Source organism: Aquarana catesbeiana, linkage group LG07 (genome assembly GCF_042186555.1).
Source record: "Aquarana catesbeiana isolate 2022-GZ linkage group LG07, ASM4218655v1, whole genome shotgun sequence".
NCBI classification, from domain to species: Eukaryota; Metazoa; Chordata; class Amphibia; order Anura; family Ranidae; genus Aquarana; species Aquarana catesbeiana.
Genome location: NC_133330.1, coordinates 23,779,288 through 23,794,428, shown reverse-complemented (window position 1 = coordinate 23,794,428; position 15,141 = coordinate 23,779,288). Strand labels below are relative to the sequence as shown.

The 15,141-nt window shown below is 45.8% G+C and overlaps 1 protein-coding gene across 2 annotated transcripts in view; it reads left to right on the top strand.

Annotated features, from left to right (window-relative positions):
* The window catches only part of LOC141102784 (netrin-4-like), a 60,396-nt gene extending 53,722 nt beyond the window's left edge, over positions 1-6,674 (top strand). Inside the window, exons 10-11 of one of the 2 annotated variants that reach the window (XR_012235200.1) lie at positions 4,686-5,705; positions 6,161-6,674. Coding sequence is in view for 1 of the 2 variants with exons in the window: in XM_073591777.1 (XP_073447878.1) it covers positions 4,686-4,822 (137 nt within the window). In the remaining variant the exon portion in view is untranslated. Of the gene's footprint in view, positions 1-4,685 lie in introns of both variants that reach the window. The other variant, XM_073591777.1, reaches the window with a different exon arrangement.
* The last annotated feature ends 8,467 nt before the right edge of the window (positions 6,675-15,141 follow it).

Here is a 15,141-nt window from a genome sequence, read left to right as displayed (position 1 = left end):
AAAAAGTATCGGTACTTGTACTCGGTCCTAAAAAAGTGGTATCGGGACAACCCTACTATGAAACATAACAGTGCGGCTCTGGGCGCGGGTCATGCCCACACAGCATGGCACAAGCCTCATCTGCTCCTCAGAGGGTCAGGAGTGGGCACCCCGCAGCGAACACCAGTTTTCTATTCTCTCCCAGAAACTGGCGGCAGACACAGTGCCCTCTCTGTTCCCACACGTCTGTGCCGCGCGGGGGACCAGATCACTCGCTTCTGTCTCTTGTCCAAAACGTTCATTCTACAAGCGGAGCTGAATGAATCGGGCCGTTCATTAGACGTGAGCTGGCAGGGCAGCCTATCCATCTCCGCTGGATCAGAGGCTCTAACACTTGTCATTGTAAAGAGAGTAGTCTCTGATCGCACTGAGCGGCATTTGATTGGCTGTACCTGCCCATGGCATAGCATGGCATGGCAGGATGGGAAGGGGGGGTGCGTTGTGGAGGGTTAATATGGGTGAAAAGGTCTGCTTTTTACCTGCTTTGAGCATCTTCTGCAAAGCTCAGTTATGTTCTGGTTCACATACTGTAGATCTCCCCTGCAGCTGCAGCGGTGGTAAAGTGCTGACTGGATATTGCCAACGGTGATCCTTTTCTGTGATGAGTGTAACTTTCGCCATGTATTTTGTACCATATTTTCTGCAGATAGATGTAGGAAGGGCTACAACCCCCAGTGAGCTTTTATTGCTGCCTGTGTCCCACTGCCCATATGTGCAATGCAGAGCCATTGATTGTGAATAGCATCCAATGTATTTTACTATGGAGCCCAATGCACAATGCTACACAAGTGTTGTGTGCAATGAGTTTTCAAAAATGGTAATTTTTTTTTCATCTGTTAGCCATAATAAGTTTGCTGCCTTAAAGTATAACTAAGGCCTGGTTCACACTGGTGCGACAGTTGCTCCAACTTTGAGCGCACAAGTCGCATGACATGTAAAAATCAATGTTTCCGTATGAGAGCCGTCTTAAAGGGGTTGTAAACTCTCAAGGTTTTTCACCTTAACGCATTCTATGCGTTAAGGTGAAAAACCTCCTGTGATGCAGCTGCCCCCCAGAGCCCCCCTTTTACTTACCTGAACCCGGTCTTTCCAGCGACGGGGACGAGCACACCAGCTCCAGCCGATGTCTCGGGTCCTGATTGGATAGATTGATAGCAGCGCAGCCATTGGCTCCCGCTGCTGCCAATCAAATCCAATAACGTTGGGGGGGGCAGGGCCGAGTCCTGCTATCTGTGTCAACGGACGCAGCAGCAGGACATGGGAGCATGCCCCGAAGGGGAGCAGCTCTCCAACGGGGCACTCGAGAAGAGGAGGAGCCAGGAGCGCCACTGAGGGACCCCAGAAGAGGAGGATCGGTGCCTCTCTGTGCAAAACCAACTGCACAGAGGAGGTAAGTATGACATGTTTGTTTTTTTTTAAATGAACCTTTACATATCCTACATATCCTAACTGGTCTGACTTGTGTCGGTCCGACTTTTGAAAAGGCTCCTGCACTATTTGGTCCAACTTGGGTTCAATTTCAGCCCATTGAATTTAATGGAAGTTGCATCCAAATCGGATCAGCATCTTAACTGACTTGTAATATGCTCAGAGGCAATGTTAACAATGCAAAATTTATTGAAAAAAACAAACAAAAAAAAATGGCGTGGCCCCCCCCCTCAGATCCATACCAGACCCTTATCCGAGCATGCAGCCCGGCAGGTCAGAAAAGGAGGGGGGGTGACGAGTGAGCGCGCCCCCTGCTGAACCATACCAGGCCACATGCCCTCAACATGGGGGAGGGGGGTGCTGTGGGGCGGGGGGGGTCAAGGGTTATCCCTCCTGGGCTGCGGTTGTGGGGTTCTGAGGGCAGGGGGCTTATCGGAATCTGGCCCCCAGATCCCACCCCCTCCTTGTGAACGAGTATGGCATATATAGTACCCCTACCCGTTCACCCCAAAAAAAAACATTGTAGTGTAAGAAAAACATGAGACAGTTTTTGACATTTACTTTATTAAAAATGAATAATGTCCCCGTGGTAGCTCCAACGTCAATCACCATGGCCGTCGTCAAAAAAAGACTCCCACCGTTCTGTCAGCTCCGGTGTCTGATCGTTTTTATATAACTACGGGGCATGGCTATGTGGTGATGTCTCTCGGAGATCCCGCCCCATTGTGACGTCATCACTCCGGGCATGATGGGTCCAGTCACTCGTTCTCCCCCTCCTTTCCTGACCTACCAGGCTGCATGCTCGGATAATGGTCTGGCATTGATTTTGGGAGGGGGACCCCATGCTGTTTTTTTTTCTTCTCAATCAAAATCGGATCCTGATCATTAAAGTCGCATAGAAGTCGGATCGATATCAGACCGAACACAGTTCCAGGGCAAAGTCAGATCGACAGTCCCGCGACTTTCATGTCGCAGCAGTGTGAACTGGCCTAGAGGCAAACCTTTTTTTTTTTTTCAAGTTTTGGATAGAGTAGAGAGAGATCAGAGTACCTGTCAGTTTTTATTTATGTCCTCGTTGTGGAGATTCACCTTCTCTATTTGTCCTGATTACCATTATCACTGAAAGGGAAAGTAAAAGAAAATTCCAAACCTTGTTTTTTCCCCAGAACAGTAATAGAGGGGAAATCTTCCAAAGGAGACACTAGTTCTGGTGACCTGGGGGGGGGGGTCCCAAGAGATTCCCTGAAATTTGCAGGGATTGCTCTCACTTCCTATTTGGCTATAGGACAGGAACTGAAGAGAAATCTCCCCAATGGGACACAGATGGCGAAAAAAAGGGTTGCAACTCTCCCTTACACTATCCAAAATAAAATGGGGGAAAAAAAAGAAGTTTTGCCTATAGTTCTACTCCTTTCACACTAGTGGTGCATTGCTTTTCAAGAGGGCGATACGCTTGTCATTCTGATGCCTGTGCTTTTTTTTTTTTTTTTTTATTGACAAACAGCAAAATTTACATTGCGGGACCTCACTGCAAGTCAAACATTTGGCTCATGGTTGAGACACTGCCCCTTTTACCTATATTGGAGAGTTTGGCATGTAGTGTTAAAATTTTCTGTGCCATGTAGGTGTAGGGTGTGACAAAATTGTGCTAACAGTGGAAGGGGCCTTAAGGGACATAGTTAAATAAAACTTGAGCCTACTCCCCCCCCCCATACACCGTACAGACCCCTCAAGTACAGCACTACAGACCTCCCCCAGTAGAGACACTTCAGTACAGACCCCCCCCCCCCCCCAGCCTTCCCAGTACAGACCTCTTAGTAAAGACACTAAGGGGTTAATTTACTAAAGGCAAATAGACTGTGCACTTTGCAAAGTGCAGTTGCACTCTGCAAGTGCAGTTGCTCCAGAGCTTAGTAAATGAGCAGAAGCTCTGCTGACTTCCAACAACCAATCATATGCGGGCAAAAATGCTGTTTTTTTTAATTTTTCTTGCACGTGATTGGGTATTCTTTGCAAAGTGAAACTTTACCTCATTTACTATTCTCTGGAGTAACTGCACTTGCAGAGTGTAACTGCACTTTGCAAAGTGCACAGCCTATTTGCCTTTAGTAAATCAACCCCTAACTCTGTCCCCCCATCTCCTCTCAATACAGACCTCCATATGCAGCGAGAGTTCAGAGTGAGGGGAAGTCCTTCCATCGGCTCTGTGAGGATGAGCCTCCCCTTGCCTCTGAACTCCCGCCATCAGGAGAGCAATGGGTGGCAACCCACCGGGGGGGTGCTGTGGCTGCCTTATATTTGTTCTTGGTGTTGCACCATGCAGCCACAGCACCCCCAGAGAGTCAGCACCTGGCGTGTACCACACCTTCCTTAGTATGCTATTGACCTTGTGTAACTTTTAGTACAGATTGTCTTAATGGCTTGGTCAACCCAAAAAAGTAATTTCAGTTTTGGTAGATGCTAGAGATTTAACCCCCCTGATGGTTTTAGTTATCTTTTGGGAGCTCTATTGGTGAGATCTCTTCCTTGAGTTCCCGGGTCTGCACATCTGCTGTGCCAATTATGAGGGATTTCCACCATCCTTGTGGGATTTTGTATTTATTTTATGATATGGAGAATGTAAAAAGAGGAGCTGGAACACACAAAGATGGGAGCCCTCAAAAGTCCCATATGGACGGGAACAGTGCCGGGAATAGTGGTGGGGAGATCTCACTGTTGGAGCATCCAAGACATATAAAAAGCCAGGGGCCGACTTGGTCCAGGCTGTGACCCCATACAAAAGATTAAGGGTGCAGCTCCAGCATCTGGTAGGTCCTCATCTACTGTCAACTACTGGGAGTGCAGGCAGGGAAAGGGCTTGTCACAGCTCCGTGGAAATCAATGAAGGAAATAAAGAAAATCCCAAGAAACGCATATCACACAAAACACTAGTGTAAGAAGTAGAAGCAGCCTCAGCCTAGACTCCATTCAGGCCATGCACTGACGCGTTTTGCCAAACATGTCAGGGGGCATGGCCTGGATAGAGTCTGGGCTGAAACTGCTTCTGCTTCTTAGAGGTTTTGTGTGATGTGCGGCTCTCTGGAATTTCTTTTTCTTCACTTAGTCCAGGCTGTAAATTTAACTTATCTTAGGATGGGCTGGCCCTTTACACAAATGGCCGCATTGAAATGGAAAGCACAATTTTAAGCAAGTTAAGTAACAATTTATCTCATTTTTAGGCACAGACTACTTGATTGCCGGACCAGAAGACAGTCGGACCAACAAACTGATTGTCAACATGAACAGCCTAGTCAAGCCTTGGAAAGCGGTTTGGGCAAAACAAGCCGTTGATTTTATCCGGTCAGGCTGCAAATAGTTATTAACCCTTCTGAGGAGAAGATGGAAGTATCTTCTCTTCCCTTGGCACTTGACTTTAGCAGGACGACTTGTATAAGCCCAACTCCGGCAGTAGCATAGACTTCACTACAAGAAGGAACTAACTGCGCAGCCTCCACTGGCAAGCTTTGCGTGTCTTGGATAGACAAGCTTCTCGATAGACACCTATCACATGGCTTGAAATTTCAGTACGGGGTCTGTGGAGCACCAGATGACGCACCAAACTGACTTTTTTTTTTTTAAGTTCATGTAGCCAATGATATCAGGTGCTTTCTGGAAAAGTGCTGGAGGATGTTTATATGTTATCCTGGCTGTTTTGTACCTGGATTTTTCCAAAAAGTTTAACATTTCACATGAAGGAGTTTACAGGTTCGCCAATTAAGAGGACATCTAAGGACTTTTTTCCAAAAGGTTTAACATTTCACATGAAGGAGTTTACAGGTTCGCCAATTAAGAGGACATCTAAGGACATTTATATAGTAGGTCCACCAATCAAAAGGAGATCCAAGGATGTTCTTATAGTAGGTACAACAATCATAAAGAGGTCCAAGGTCATTCTTATATTAAGTCCACCAATCAAGACGAGATCCAATGATGTTCTTATAATAGGACTGCCAATTAAGAAGAAATTCAAGGGACATTCTTATAACAGTTTCACCAATTGGGAGGAGATTCAAGGATGTTCTACTAGTAGGTCCAGCAATCAAAAGAAGATCTGAGAACATTCTTGTAGTAAGTCCACCAGTCAAAGGGAGATGCAAGGATGTTCTTATATTAAGTCCAACAATCAAGATGAGATCCAAGAATGTTCTTATAATAGGTCCGCCAATTAAGAGGAAATCCAAGGGACGTTCCTATAACAGGTCCACCAATTAAGAGGAGATCCAAGGATTTTCTAATACTAGGTCCGTTAATCAAGAGAAGATCTGGAAACATTCTTATTGTAGGTCCACCAATCAAAAGGAGGTCCAAGGACGTTCTTATATTAAGAGTCCACCAATCAAGACAAGATCCTAGGATGTTCTTATAATAGGTCCGCCATTTAAGAAGAAATCCAAGGGACGTTTTTATAATAGGTCCAACAATTAGAAGAAGATCCAAGGATGTTCTACTAGTAGGTCCATCAATCAAGAGAAGATCCGAGAACGTTCCTATAATAAGTCCACCAATCAAATGGAGATCCAGGGACGTTCTTATAAATAGGTCCACCAATCAAGCCAGGATCCAAGGATGTTCTTATAATAGGTTTGGCAATTAAGTGAAGATCCAAGATGTTCTTTTAGCAGGCTCACCAATCAAAAGGAAATCCAAGGAACAGGTCCACCAATCAAGAGAAGATCCAAGGACATTCTAATAACAGGTTGACCAATCAAGAGACGATTCAAGGGATGTTCTTAGTATAGGTACAAGAGAAACCAAAATCACATTGAAATGGAAAGGACGGTTATCACTTAAAATGGCAACGCTATGGGGGTTGTTTACGTAAGGGAAATCCACTTTGCACTACAAGTGCACTTCGAAGTGCAGTTGCTGTAAATCTGAGGAGTAGATCTGAAATGAGGGGAAGCTCTGCTGATTTTATCATCCAATCATGTGCCAGCTAAAATGCTGTTTTTTATTTACCATGCATGTCCCCCTCGGATTTACAGCGACTGCACTTCCAAGTGCACTTTCAAGTGCACTTGCAGTGCAAAGTGGATTTGCCTTTAGTAAATTAACCCCATTGAGTTTATATTTTATCTTGCCTTTGGCTTCTCGCAATTGAATGCACCACCAAAGTAATGTCCAGCTTTTCCTGAACTGCTTTGTAAATAAAGGTTATGTGTAACCTAGTCATCTGCTGGGATAATGAGTAATATGACATAAAGTGCACTTGTCTTTCACAGACAGTGATGACAACCATGGAATGGCACGCGAGGCATTGTTGCAGATTTAGGTGATGCCACCAAGGCATTAAATGGCTGCTGCAACAATAAGGAGAGCACGTTCACAGGAAGAAGAAAAAGGGGGTGCTTTAGTCAGATGAAAGCAAAATCAAAGGGTTAGTTCAGATTTTCACAAAAAATGAAAAAGTGAACTAGCTCACAACACCCCCCCACCCCTGAAGTCCCCGCAAGATGTACCCTTTTATGATCCTCATCTTCTGCTACCCTCTCCAGCTGGTATAACAGTCCAGCTGTTGAAAATATCCCTACACAGCACCGGAGGCTGAGTAACAGCATAATGTGAGCATTGGCAAGCGCTCATTGGTCAGCGCTGGCAATGTAACCACCTTGACCAATAAAAATTATTTTCAGGCTCGTTTCTTCAGGGGCGGCATCTGGGGAAAAAGAAGCAGGTTCTCATTGGTCATTATGGTCACGTGGCCATCACTGGCTTTTTTTTTTTTTTTTTTTACAAAAAAGAAGTCATATATATTTGACTTTATTATTTATTTATTACAGGTACTTATATAGCACTGTCAATTTACACAGTACTTTACATATATATTGTACATTGACAGTCCCTGCCATCAAGAAGCTTACAATATAAGGTCACTAACTCACATTCATATATACACTACTAGGGCCAGTTTAGACAGGAGCCAGTTAACCTCTCGGCATGTCTTTGGCGTGTGGGAGGAAACTGGAGCACCCGGAGGAAACCCACGCAGGCACAGGGAGAACATGCAAACTCTATGCGGGTAGTGTCATGGTTGATATTTGAACCAACCAATTTTCTGGACCATTACACCAGCTGGAGAGAGCAGCAGAATTATCATTTCATATAAGGATTATAAAATGTACTTGCAGTTGGGATCATAAGGGTGGGGAGGGTATTGGTAGTCCATCTTTTAATTTTTGTGAAAAGGCAAACTAACCCTTTAATGCAGAGCTAGCATCAGATATACATTATATTGTCAGAAGTATTAGGACACCTGCCTTTACACACACATGAATTTTAATGGCATCCCAGTCTTAGTCCGTAGGGTTCAGTATTGAGTTGGCTCCGCCCTTTGCAGCTATAACAGCTTCAACTCTTCTGGGAAGGCTGTCCACAAGGTTTAGGAGTGTGTCTATGGGAATGTTTGGCCATTCTTCCAGTTCTATTGGGTTGAGGTCAGGTCTGTGGAGGCCAGTCAAGTTCCTCCACCCCAAAATCGCTCATCATGTCTTTATGGACCTTGCTTTGTGCACTGGTCCAAATCATTTGGAGCAGGGGGGGTTGTGGTGTGGGATTGTTTTTCAGTGGTTAAGAATGAGCAATGTGGGCCGCTTAAAGGATAAGTACAGCCAGTGTTTGACCATTACTCCAGAAGCGCATCAGTGAGGTCAGGCACTGATGTTGGACGAGAAGGCCTGGCTTGCAATCTCAGGTCTAATTCATCCCAAAGGTGTTCTATTGGGTTGAGGTCAGGTCTGTGCAGGCCATTCAAGTTCCTCCACCCCAATCTCGTTCACCCACACTATACTGCCAAAAGTATTGTGCCACCCCTCCAGGGGTTGGGCTTGGCCCCTTAGTTCCAGTGAAGGGAACACTTAAGGCTTCAGCATACCAAGACATTTTGGACAATTTCATGCTCCCAACTTTGTGGGAACAGTTTGGGGATGGCCCCTTCCTGTTCCAACATGACTGCGCACCAGTGCACAAAGCAAGGTCCATAAAGACATGGATGAGCGAGTTTGGGGTGGAGGAACCTGACTGGCCTGCACAGAGTTCTGACCTTAACTGGGTATTTCTTCAGCTCCCAGTGCTAAATGGAAGGGTAGCAGAATGCAGTAAAGGTAAGTCGATGATGCTGGAGGGGATTTAAAGCAAAGCACTGAATAGGCAAAGCACAGGTTTGCTTCAAGAGCACCAACTGTCCACAAACTTTGTACAGAATTAATGTGCCTCCTGAATGACTCCTGAGTCTACCGATTCTTTAGAGACACCATTAGACCCTTCTGAACTTACAAGCTGCCTCCAGCACGTACAAATGACAGACACATTTAAAGTGGTTGTAAACCCTTCCATATACCCAGTGAAGTGACTGATAAAGAGATGAAACAAATCCTCCTACATAAGCTGTACCTGTCTATCTGCAGTCTTCTCAACATCCATTCAAAGTTCTGAATTTATAAAACTTCTCTGAGAGCTCAGAAAACAGGGGGGCGGAGAGCTGAAGTTACACTCTGCAGAGCTCAGTGAGGGGAGCTGTGAGAGCTGATTGGGTGGACGGGGACACATACCCCTTTACACAGGAACAGAGGCCACCTACAAAGAAATGAAGGGTCTATAATTTTTTATCATAGGTGTATTTTAAATGATAGAGACAGAATATCAACCAAAAAGCCAGAAAAACACATTAAACAAATGTTATAAATTGAGTTGCAGTTCGGTGGGTAAAATAAGTACTGGTATTTGATCCCCAAGCCAAACATGACTTAGTATTTGGTGGAGAAACCCTTGTTGGCAACCACGGAGGTCAGACATTTCTTGTAGTTGGTGACCAGGTTCGCACACATCTCCTCGGGAGGGATTTTGGTCCACTCTTCTTTACAGATCTTCACTAAATCCTTAAGGTTTCTTGGCTGTCACTTGGCAACTCGAAGTTTCAGCTCCCTCCATACATTTTCATTGCTTCCCCCTCATTTCTTGTGCTGGTTGGGGTCTGAATCTGTCATATTTATTGCTAAGAAAAGGTGCTGGAACACCAAAGTTTTTTTTTTTTTTATATTATTGGTAGCATCCAACAGCATGGCGGGCGTTGTATACAGAGAGAGTCTGAGTAGTAGGCTGGCAGCCACTGCACACCGAAGGGTTTCCACGATCACTTTGGGTTGTGATAGGGGATCCAGGAATCTGGAACTGAAACATCACACCATAATATTCAAGTCCAAATACAAATTTATTCCAGCGACAGTTTATATATAAAGTCAATGCGTTTTGGGGGGCTGTAACTCCGCCCTCTTCATCAGGACTTAAATAACGAAACCATGTATGAATCTGGTGCAGCTGTGCATTGTAACCAATCTGCTTCCCGGTTTTATTGTCAAAGCCTAACCGAGCAAGCTGCAGTAAGAAGCCAATTGGTTACTATTCACAGCTGCACCAAATGCTTTGTGAATTTCTTTTTCTTAACTGCTTGCCGCCCCCCCACTGTCAAATGACAGCGAGGCGGTGCGGCTCTCGTTCTAGAATGACATCATATGACGGCGACCCAGAACGGCCGCGCGTGTCCTAGCAACACGCACGGCCCAATCTCTGTAAAGAGCCGTGTCCGAGGCTCTTTAACCATGTGATCGGCCGTGTCCAATCACAGCCGGTCACATGTAAACACGGAGATGTCGGTAATCGGCGCTCCTCGCCTCACACTGATAGTGTGTGGCGAGGAGAGCCAATCAGCGGCATCTCCACGCAGGGGGACTTCTAGGAATGGAATCAGGGCACTGATCATCAGTGCCCCGATTACAATTTAGCAATATAGTGTCACAAATCAGTGCCCACCAGTGCCACCAATCAGTGCCCATTAGTGATGCCAGTCAGTGCTGGCAATCAGTGCAGCCTATCAGTGCTGCCCATCACTGCTGTCAATCAATGCCCATCAGTGCCACCCAGCCGTGCCCATCAGTACCACCTATCTGTGCCGCCTATCAGTGCCCACCAGTGCCGCCTATTAGTGCCCATCAGTGCCACCTAATAGTGCCCATCAGTGCTGCCTATCAGTGCTCATCAGTGCCACCTATTAGTGCCCATAAGTGTGGCATATTAGTGCCTCCTCATCAATGACCACCAATTCAGCCTATTAGTGCCCATCAGTGCCGCCTCAACAGCGCACATCAGTGAAGGCGAAAAATTACTTAGTTACAAAATTTACTGACAGGAAAAAGTAAAAAATTTTTCAAAATTGGTCTTTTTTTTTTTTTTGTAAAAAAAAAAAAAACCCAGCAGTGATTAAATACCACCAAAAGAAAGCTCTATTTGTGTGAAGAAAATTATGAAAAATTTGTTTGGGTACAGTGTAGCACGACCGCGCAATTGTCATTCAAAGTGTGACAGCGCTGAAAGCTGAAAAATGGCCTGGGCAGGAAGGGGGTGAAAGTGCCCGGTAGGCAAGTGGTTAAAGAGGAAGAAAAGCACCTTTTTTTTTTTGTTTGTTTTTTTCTGACCTGCAAAAGTAAAAGGCATAATGTGTTTGCTTTGCATCATTTTTTACACTGAGGTGACACTTATGGGCACTGATTAGGTCGCACTGATGAGGAGGCACTATATATCCTACCGATGGGCACTGATAGGTGGCACTCATGAGCAGCACTGGTGGGTGGCACTGATGGACACTGAAAGGCAGCAGTGACTGGCATCACTAATAGGCACTGATTGGTGGCACTGGGGAGCTTTACTGTATTCAGGGCACTAAGAATCAATGCCCTGATTACATGTCTGGGTGTTCCCTTCAAGGAGATGCTGCTGATCAGCTCTCCTCGCCACACACACTGTCAGCGTGAGGCAAGGAGCGCCGATCACCAGCATTTCCGTGTTTACATGTGACCGGCTGCGATTGGACACAGCCGCTCACATGGTTAAAGAGCCGCGTGATCGGCTCTTTACAGAGAATGGGGTCGCACCGTGTCCTAGCAACACGGCGCGGCCACGATCGCCGGGCACGCAAGAGCAGCCGTTCAGGGGCGACGTCGTCCCAGAACGAGAGCCGCACCGCCCCTCCGTCATTTGGCGGCAAGCAGTTAAAGTGGTTGTAAAGGCTGAAGGTTTATTACTTTTATGCATTGTACGCATGAAGGTAAAAAAAACCTTCTGTGTGCTGCTCCCCACCCCAATTCACACCTGAGCCCCATCTCAATCCAGCGATGTGCACAAGAGTCTCAGCTGTCCCAGAACGCCCTCTCCTCATTGGCTGAGACAGCAGCGAGAGCCATTGGCTCCCTCTGATGTCAATCACAGCCAGCGAGCCAATAAGGAGAGAGCTGGGGCGGGGCCGAGCCTGTGTGTCTCTTATGGATGCATAGAGTGGGGTTTAGGAGTGAGCACGCACCAGTGCCCCCATAGAAAGCAACTTGCTATTGGAGGCAAGGAGTGCTGGCGGGGCACCCAAAAAGAGAAGGATTGGGGCTGCTCTGTGCAAAACCACTGCACAGAGCAGGTAAGTATGACATGTTTATTTATTTTAAAGTCAAACCTTTAACCACTTGCTGACCGGGCCATAGCCGAAAGACGGCTACAGCGCGGTCCGCTTATTCTGGGTGCGCGTCCGTGGGACGTCATTCCAGAATGTTGCTCCCGTGCGCCCCCTGGGAATATCCCAGACCCTCCGGACCCAGCGCATCACGGTAAATAGCCGCTGATCGTGGCCATTTACCACGTGATCGTTGCGTCAAATGACGGAGCGATCACTTGTAAACAATCCGGCGTCACGTCATGACGCCGGTTCCTCCCTCCCCTCTGTGTACTGTGGGTACAGTGCGAGGGGGGAGGGGGAGAGATTGCAGCAGCGCTGTGGGCTGGATGTTTAGTGCCCACAGCGCTGCTCAGTGTCAATAATCTGCAATACTCTGCAACACTGTGCCAATACTCTGCAATAAATTTTAACAGAAACAAAGAATTTTTTTTTTTTTTTTTAATCGAATGTTCAGTCTTTTTTGATTTATAGCGCAAAAAATAAAAAACCCAACGGTGATTAAATACCACCAAAAGAAAGCTCTATTTGTGTGAAAAAAAGGACAAAAATTTCATATGGGTACAGTGTTGTATGACTGAGTAATTGTCATTCAAAATGTGAGAGCACCGAAAGCTGAAAATTGGTCTGGTTAGGAAGGGGGCTTAAGTGCCCAGTGGTCAAGTGGTTGAATAATACTTTAAAGCCCACCTCTCTTGCCACCATACATGTGTGTTATGTGGGCAGCAAGACGATGAAGTTCACACATGCCATACAGACGATAACGCACTAAAACAGCAAGCAATGCCAACCCTGTCCAGTTCTATCCTGCTAGACTACAGAACACCCCCTCTTCTCTGTTACAGAAGGGGTTTGTTCTGTAGTCTAGCAGGGGAAAACTGGACAGCACTGACAACACTGCTCGGGATTTCAGTGGCGTAGAGGCAGTGTTGTCAGCTCACTACAGGAAGTTAGGAGCTCTTTGGATTTCAGCAGCTATTTGTCTGTACTTGCAACATTTTCAAAGACAAAATATAGTCAAAGTGTGCATGTCATCCCCCCCCCCCCCCCGCCATCATACATACACTTTAAAGTAAAATTCCAGCCTAAACCTAACTAGTCTTAAAAAAAAAAAAAAAAAAAGTCCCCTAACACCTATTGCTGGCAAACCTATGTTTGGGTTTCTTACCGCTTTAAGTCCCGCTTCACACTGGTGCGATGCAGGAAACCCTGCCATACAGTGCCGATTCCCACATCGCACCTGAATCACACAGCGGTTCACACTGATATCTGTGAACCGCAGGGGGTGCCAATGTAAAATTATTGACAGCCCCCCAGATCGGTTCGCAGAGCGAACTGTCAAATGGTGCAGCAAGTGGATCACATGGGTGTGAACACCCATGCGATCCGATTCCAGTGCAGATCAAAAAAAAAAAAAAAAAAAAAAAAGGGTCCTGCGCCATTTTGACGCGAATGCGATGCAATGCAATTTCAGCCATACAATTTGTACGGCTGAATTTGCATCGCACAGACATCGCATGTGATCTGCACAGCAATGCTGTGCGGATCACATGCGATTCCTGCGATCGCACGAGTGTGAACCGGGCCTAAAGCAAGCTAACTAGTCTTAAAAATATCTCCTCCCCGCCTCTACCCACTAACCTGTGCAAAAAAAAAAAAAAAAAGAGAGAGATATCTATAGATAGATATATATTTAACCCCTTCCCGCCGAGAGTACGCAGATGTGCGGCCTCGGCTTTCGGGGGTTATACCGGGATGATGACCGCAGCTGCAGGCATCATCCCGGTACCAGTTTGTAGAGCAGGCGATCAGCTTTCCAGTGATAACAACTGATGCGGCTAAAAGCCGCTCGGCTGTTATCCCAGAGGATCGGGAGGGGACGCCCCCCCCCCTCCCGCCACCCTGAACGGGGCTCCCGTCCCACCGATCCGCCTCTTCCGGCGGCTAGGGACAGACTGGCACAAAGTCGAAAATGGCTTTGTTCCAGTCTCCTGAATGTAAACGCGGAAGCGACGTCATGACGTCACTTCCTGTTTACTCGGCTGCCAATGGCGCCGGTTCTAAAAAAAATATACAGTATTCAGAATCACCGAAAACGCCGATCTGAATACTTTGAAGTGCAAAGGAGGGATTGGAGGTCTTTTAGACCCCCGATCCCTCCATAAAGAGTACCTGTCACCACCTATTACTGTCACAAGGGATGTTTACATTCCTTGTGACAGTAATAAAAGTGATCAATTTTTTTTGTTTTTTTAAACACAATTTAATAATATAAAAATAAAGTAAATAAGAAAAAGAAAATTTTTTTAAAGCGCCCCCGTCCCCGCGAGCTTGTGCAGCAAAGAAAACGCATACGGAAGTTGCGCCCGCATATGTAAACGGTGTTCAAATCACACATGTGAGGTATCGCTGCGATCGTCAGAGCGAGAGCAATAATTCTAGCACTAGACCTCCTCTGTAACTCTAACCTGGTAATCGTAAAAAAAAAATTTAAAAGCGTCGCCTATGGAGATTCTTAGGTACCGTAGTTTGTCGCCATTCCACGAGTGCGTGCAATTATAAAGCGCGACATGTTTAGTATCTATCTATTCTCGGCCCGTTCCTGTTCAGTCATGCGACCCCCTATGACAGCCAGTGGCGGCTGCAGGGGAAAGTGCTGACATTGTCTGGGGACCCTAAATTGCATTAAATAAATTAAATCCTTACAAAAAAAGTAAAAAATATAATAAATAATAGTGGATGAAAAAGCTGAAAAACTTAAAATGATATTTTTCACTATTTGCTGAAAAAAAAAAAACCCAAAGCTCAAAAAAGCTGTACAAAAATCGCTCAAGAATGCCCATACAAACATCCTAAAAAAAAAAAAAAAAAAAGCCAGAATAAACACTACAAAACATGACCCTCAGGCGCGAATGCAGCCTTTGGCAATAAGTCGCATCAAAGTACCACAGGTACCTTTTAAGTCGCACCGATCTGAACGCACGCCATTGAAAACAAAGCACTGTGACCTTGTGTATCCAAAGTCGCGTGACAAGTGTGAACGGACCCTGAAGAATAAATTCACTACAATATGATCTTTGTACTATAAACTACAAACTGTAGTTTTCAGTGTAAGAATCGCACATAAAAACACACAGATTTAGACG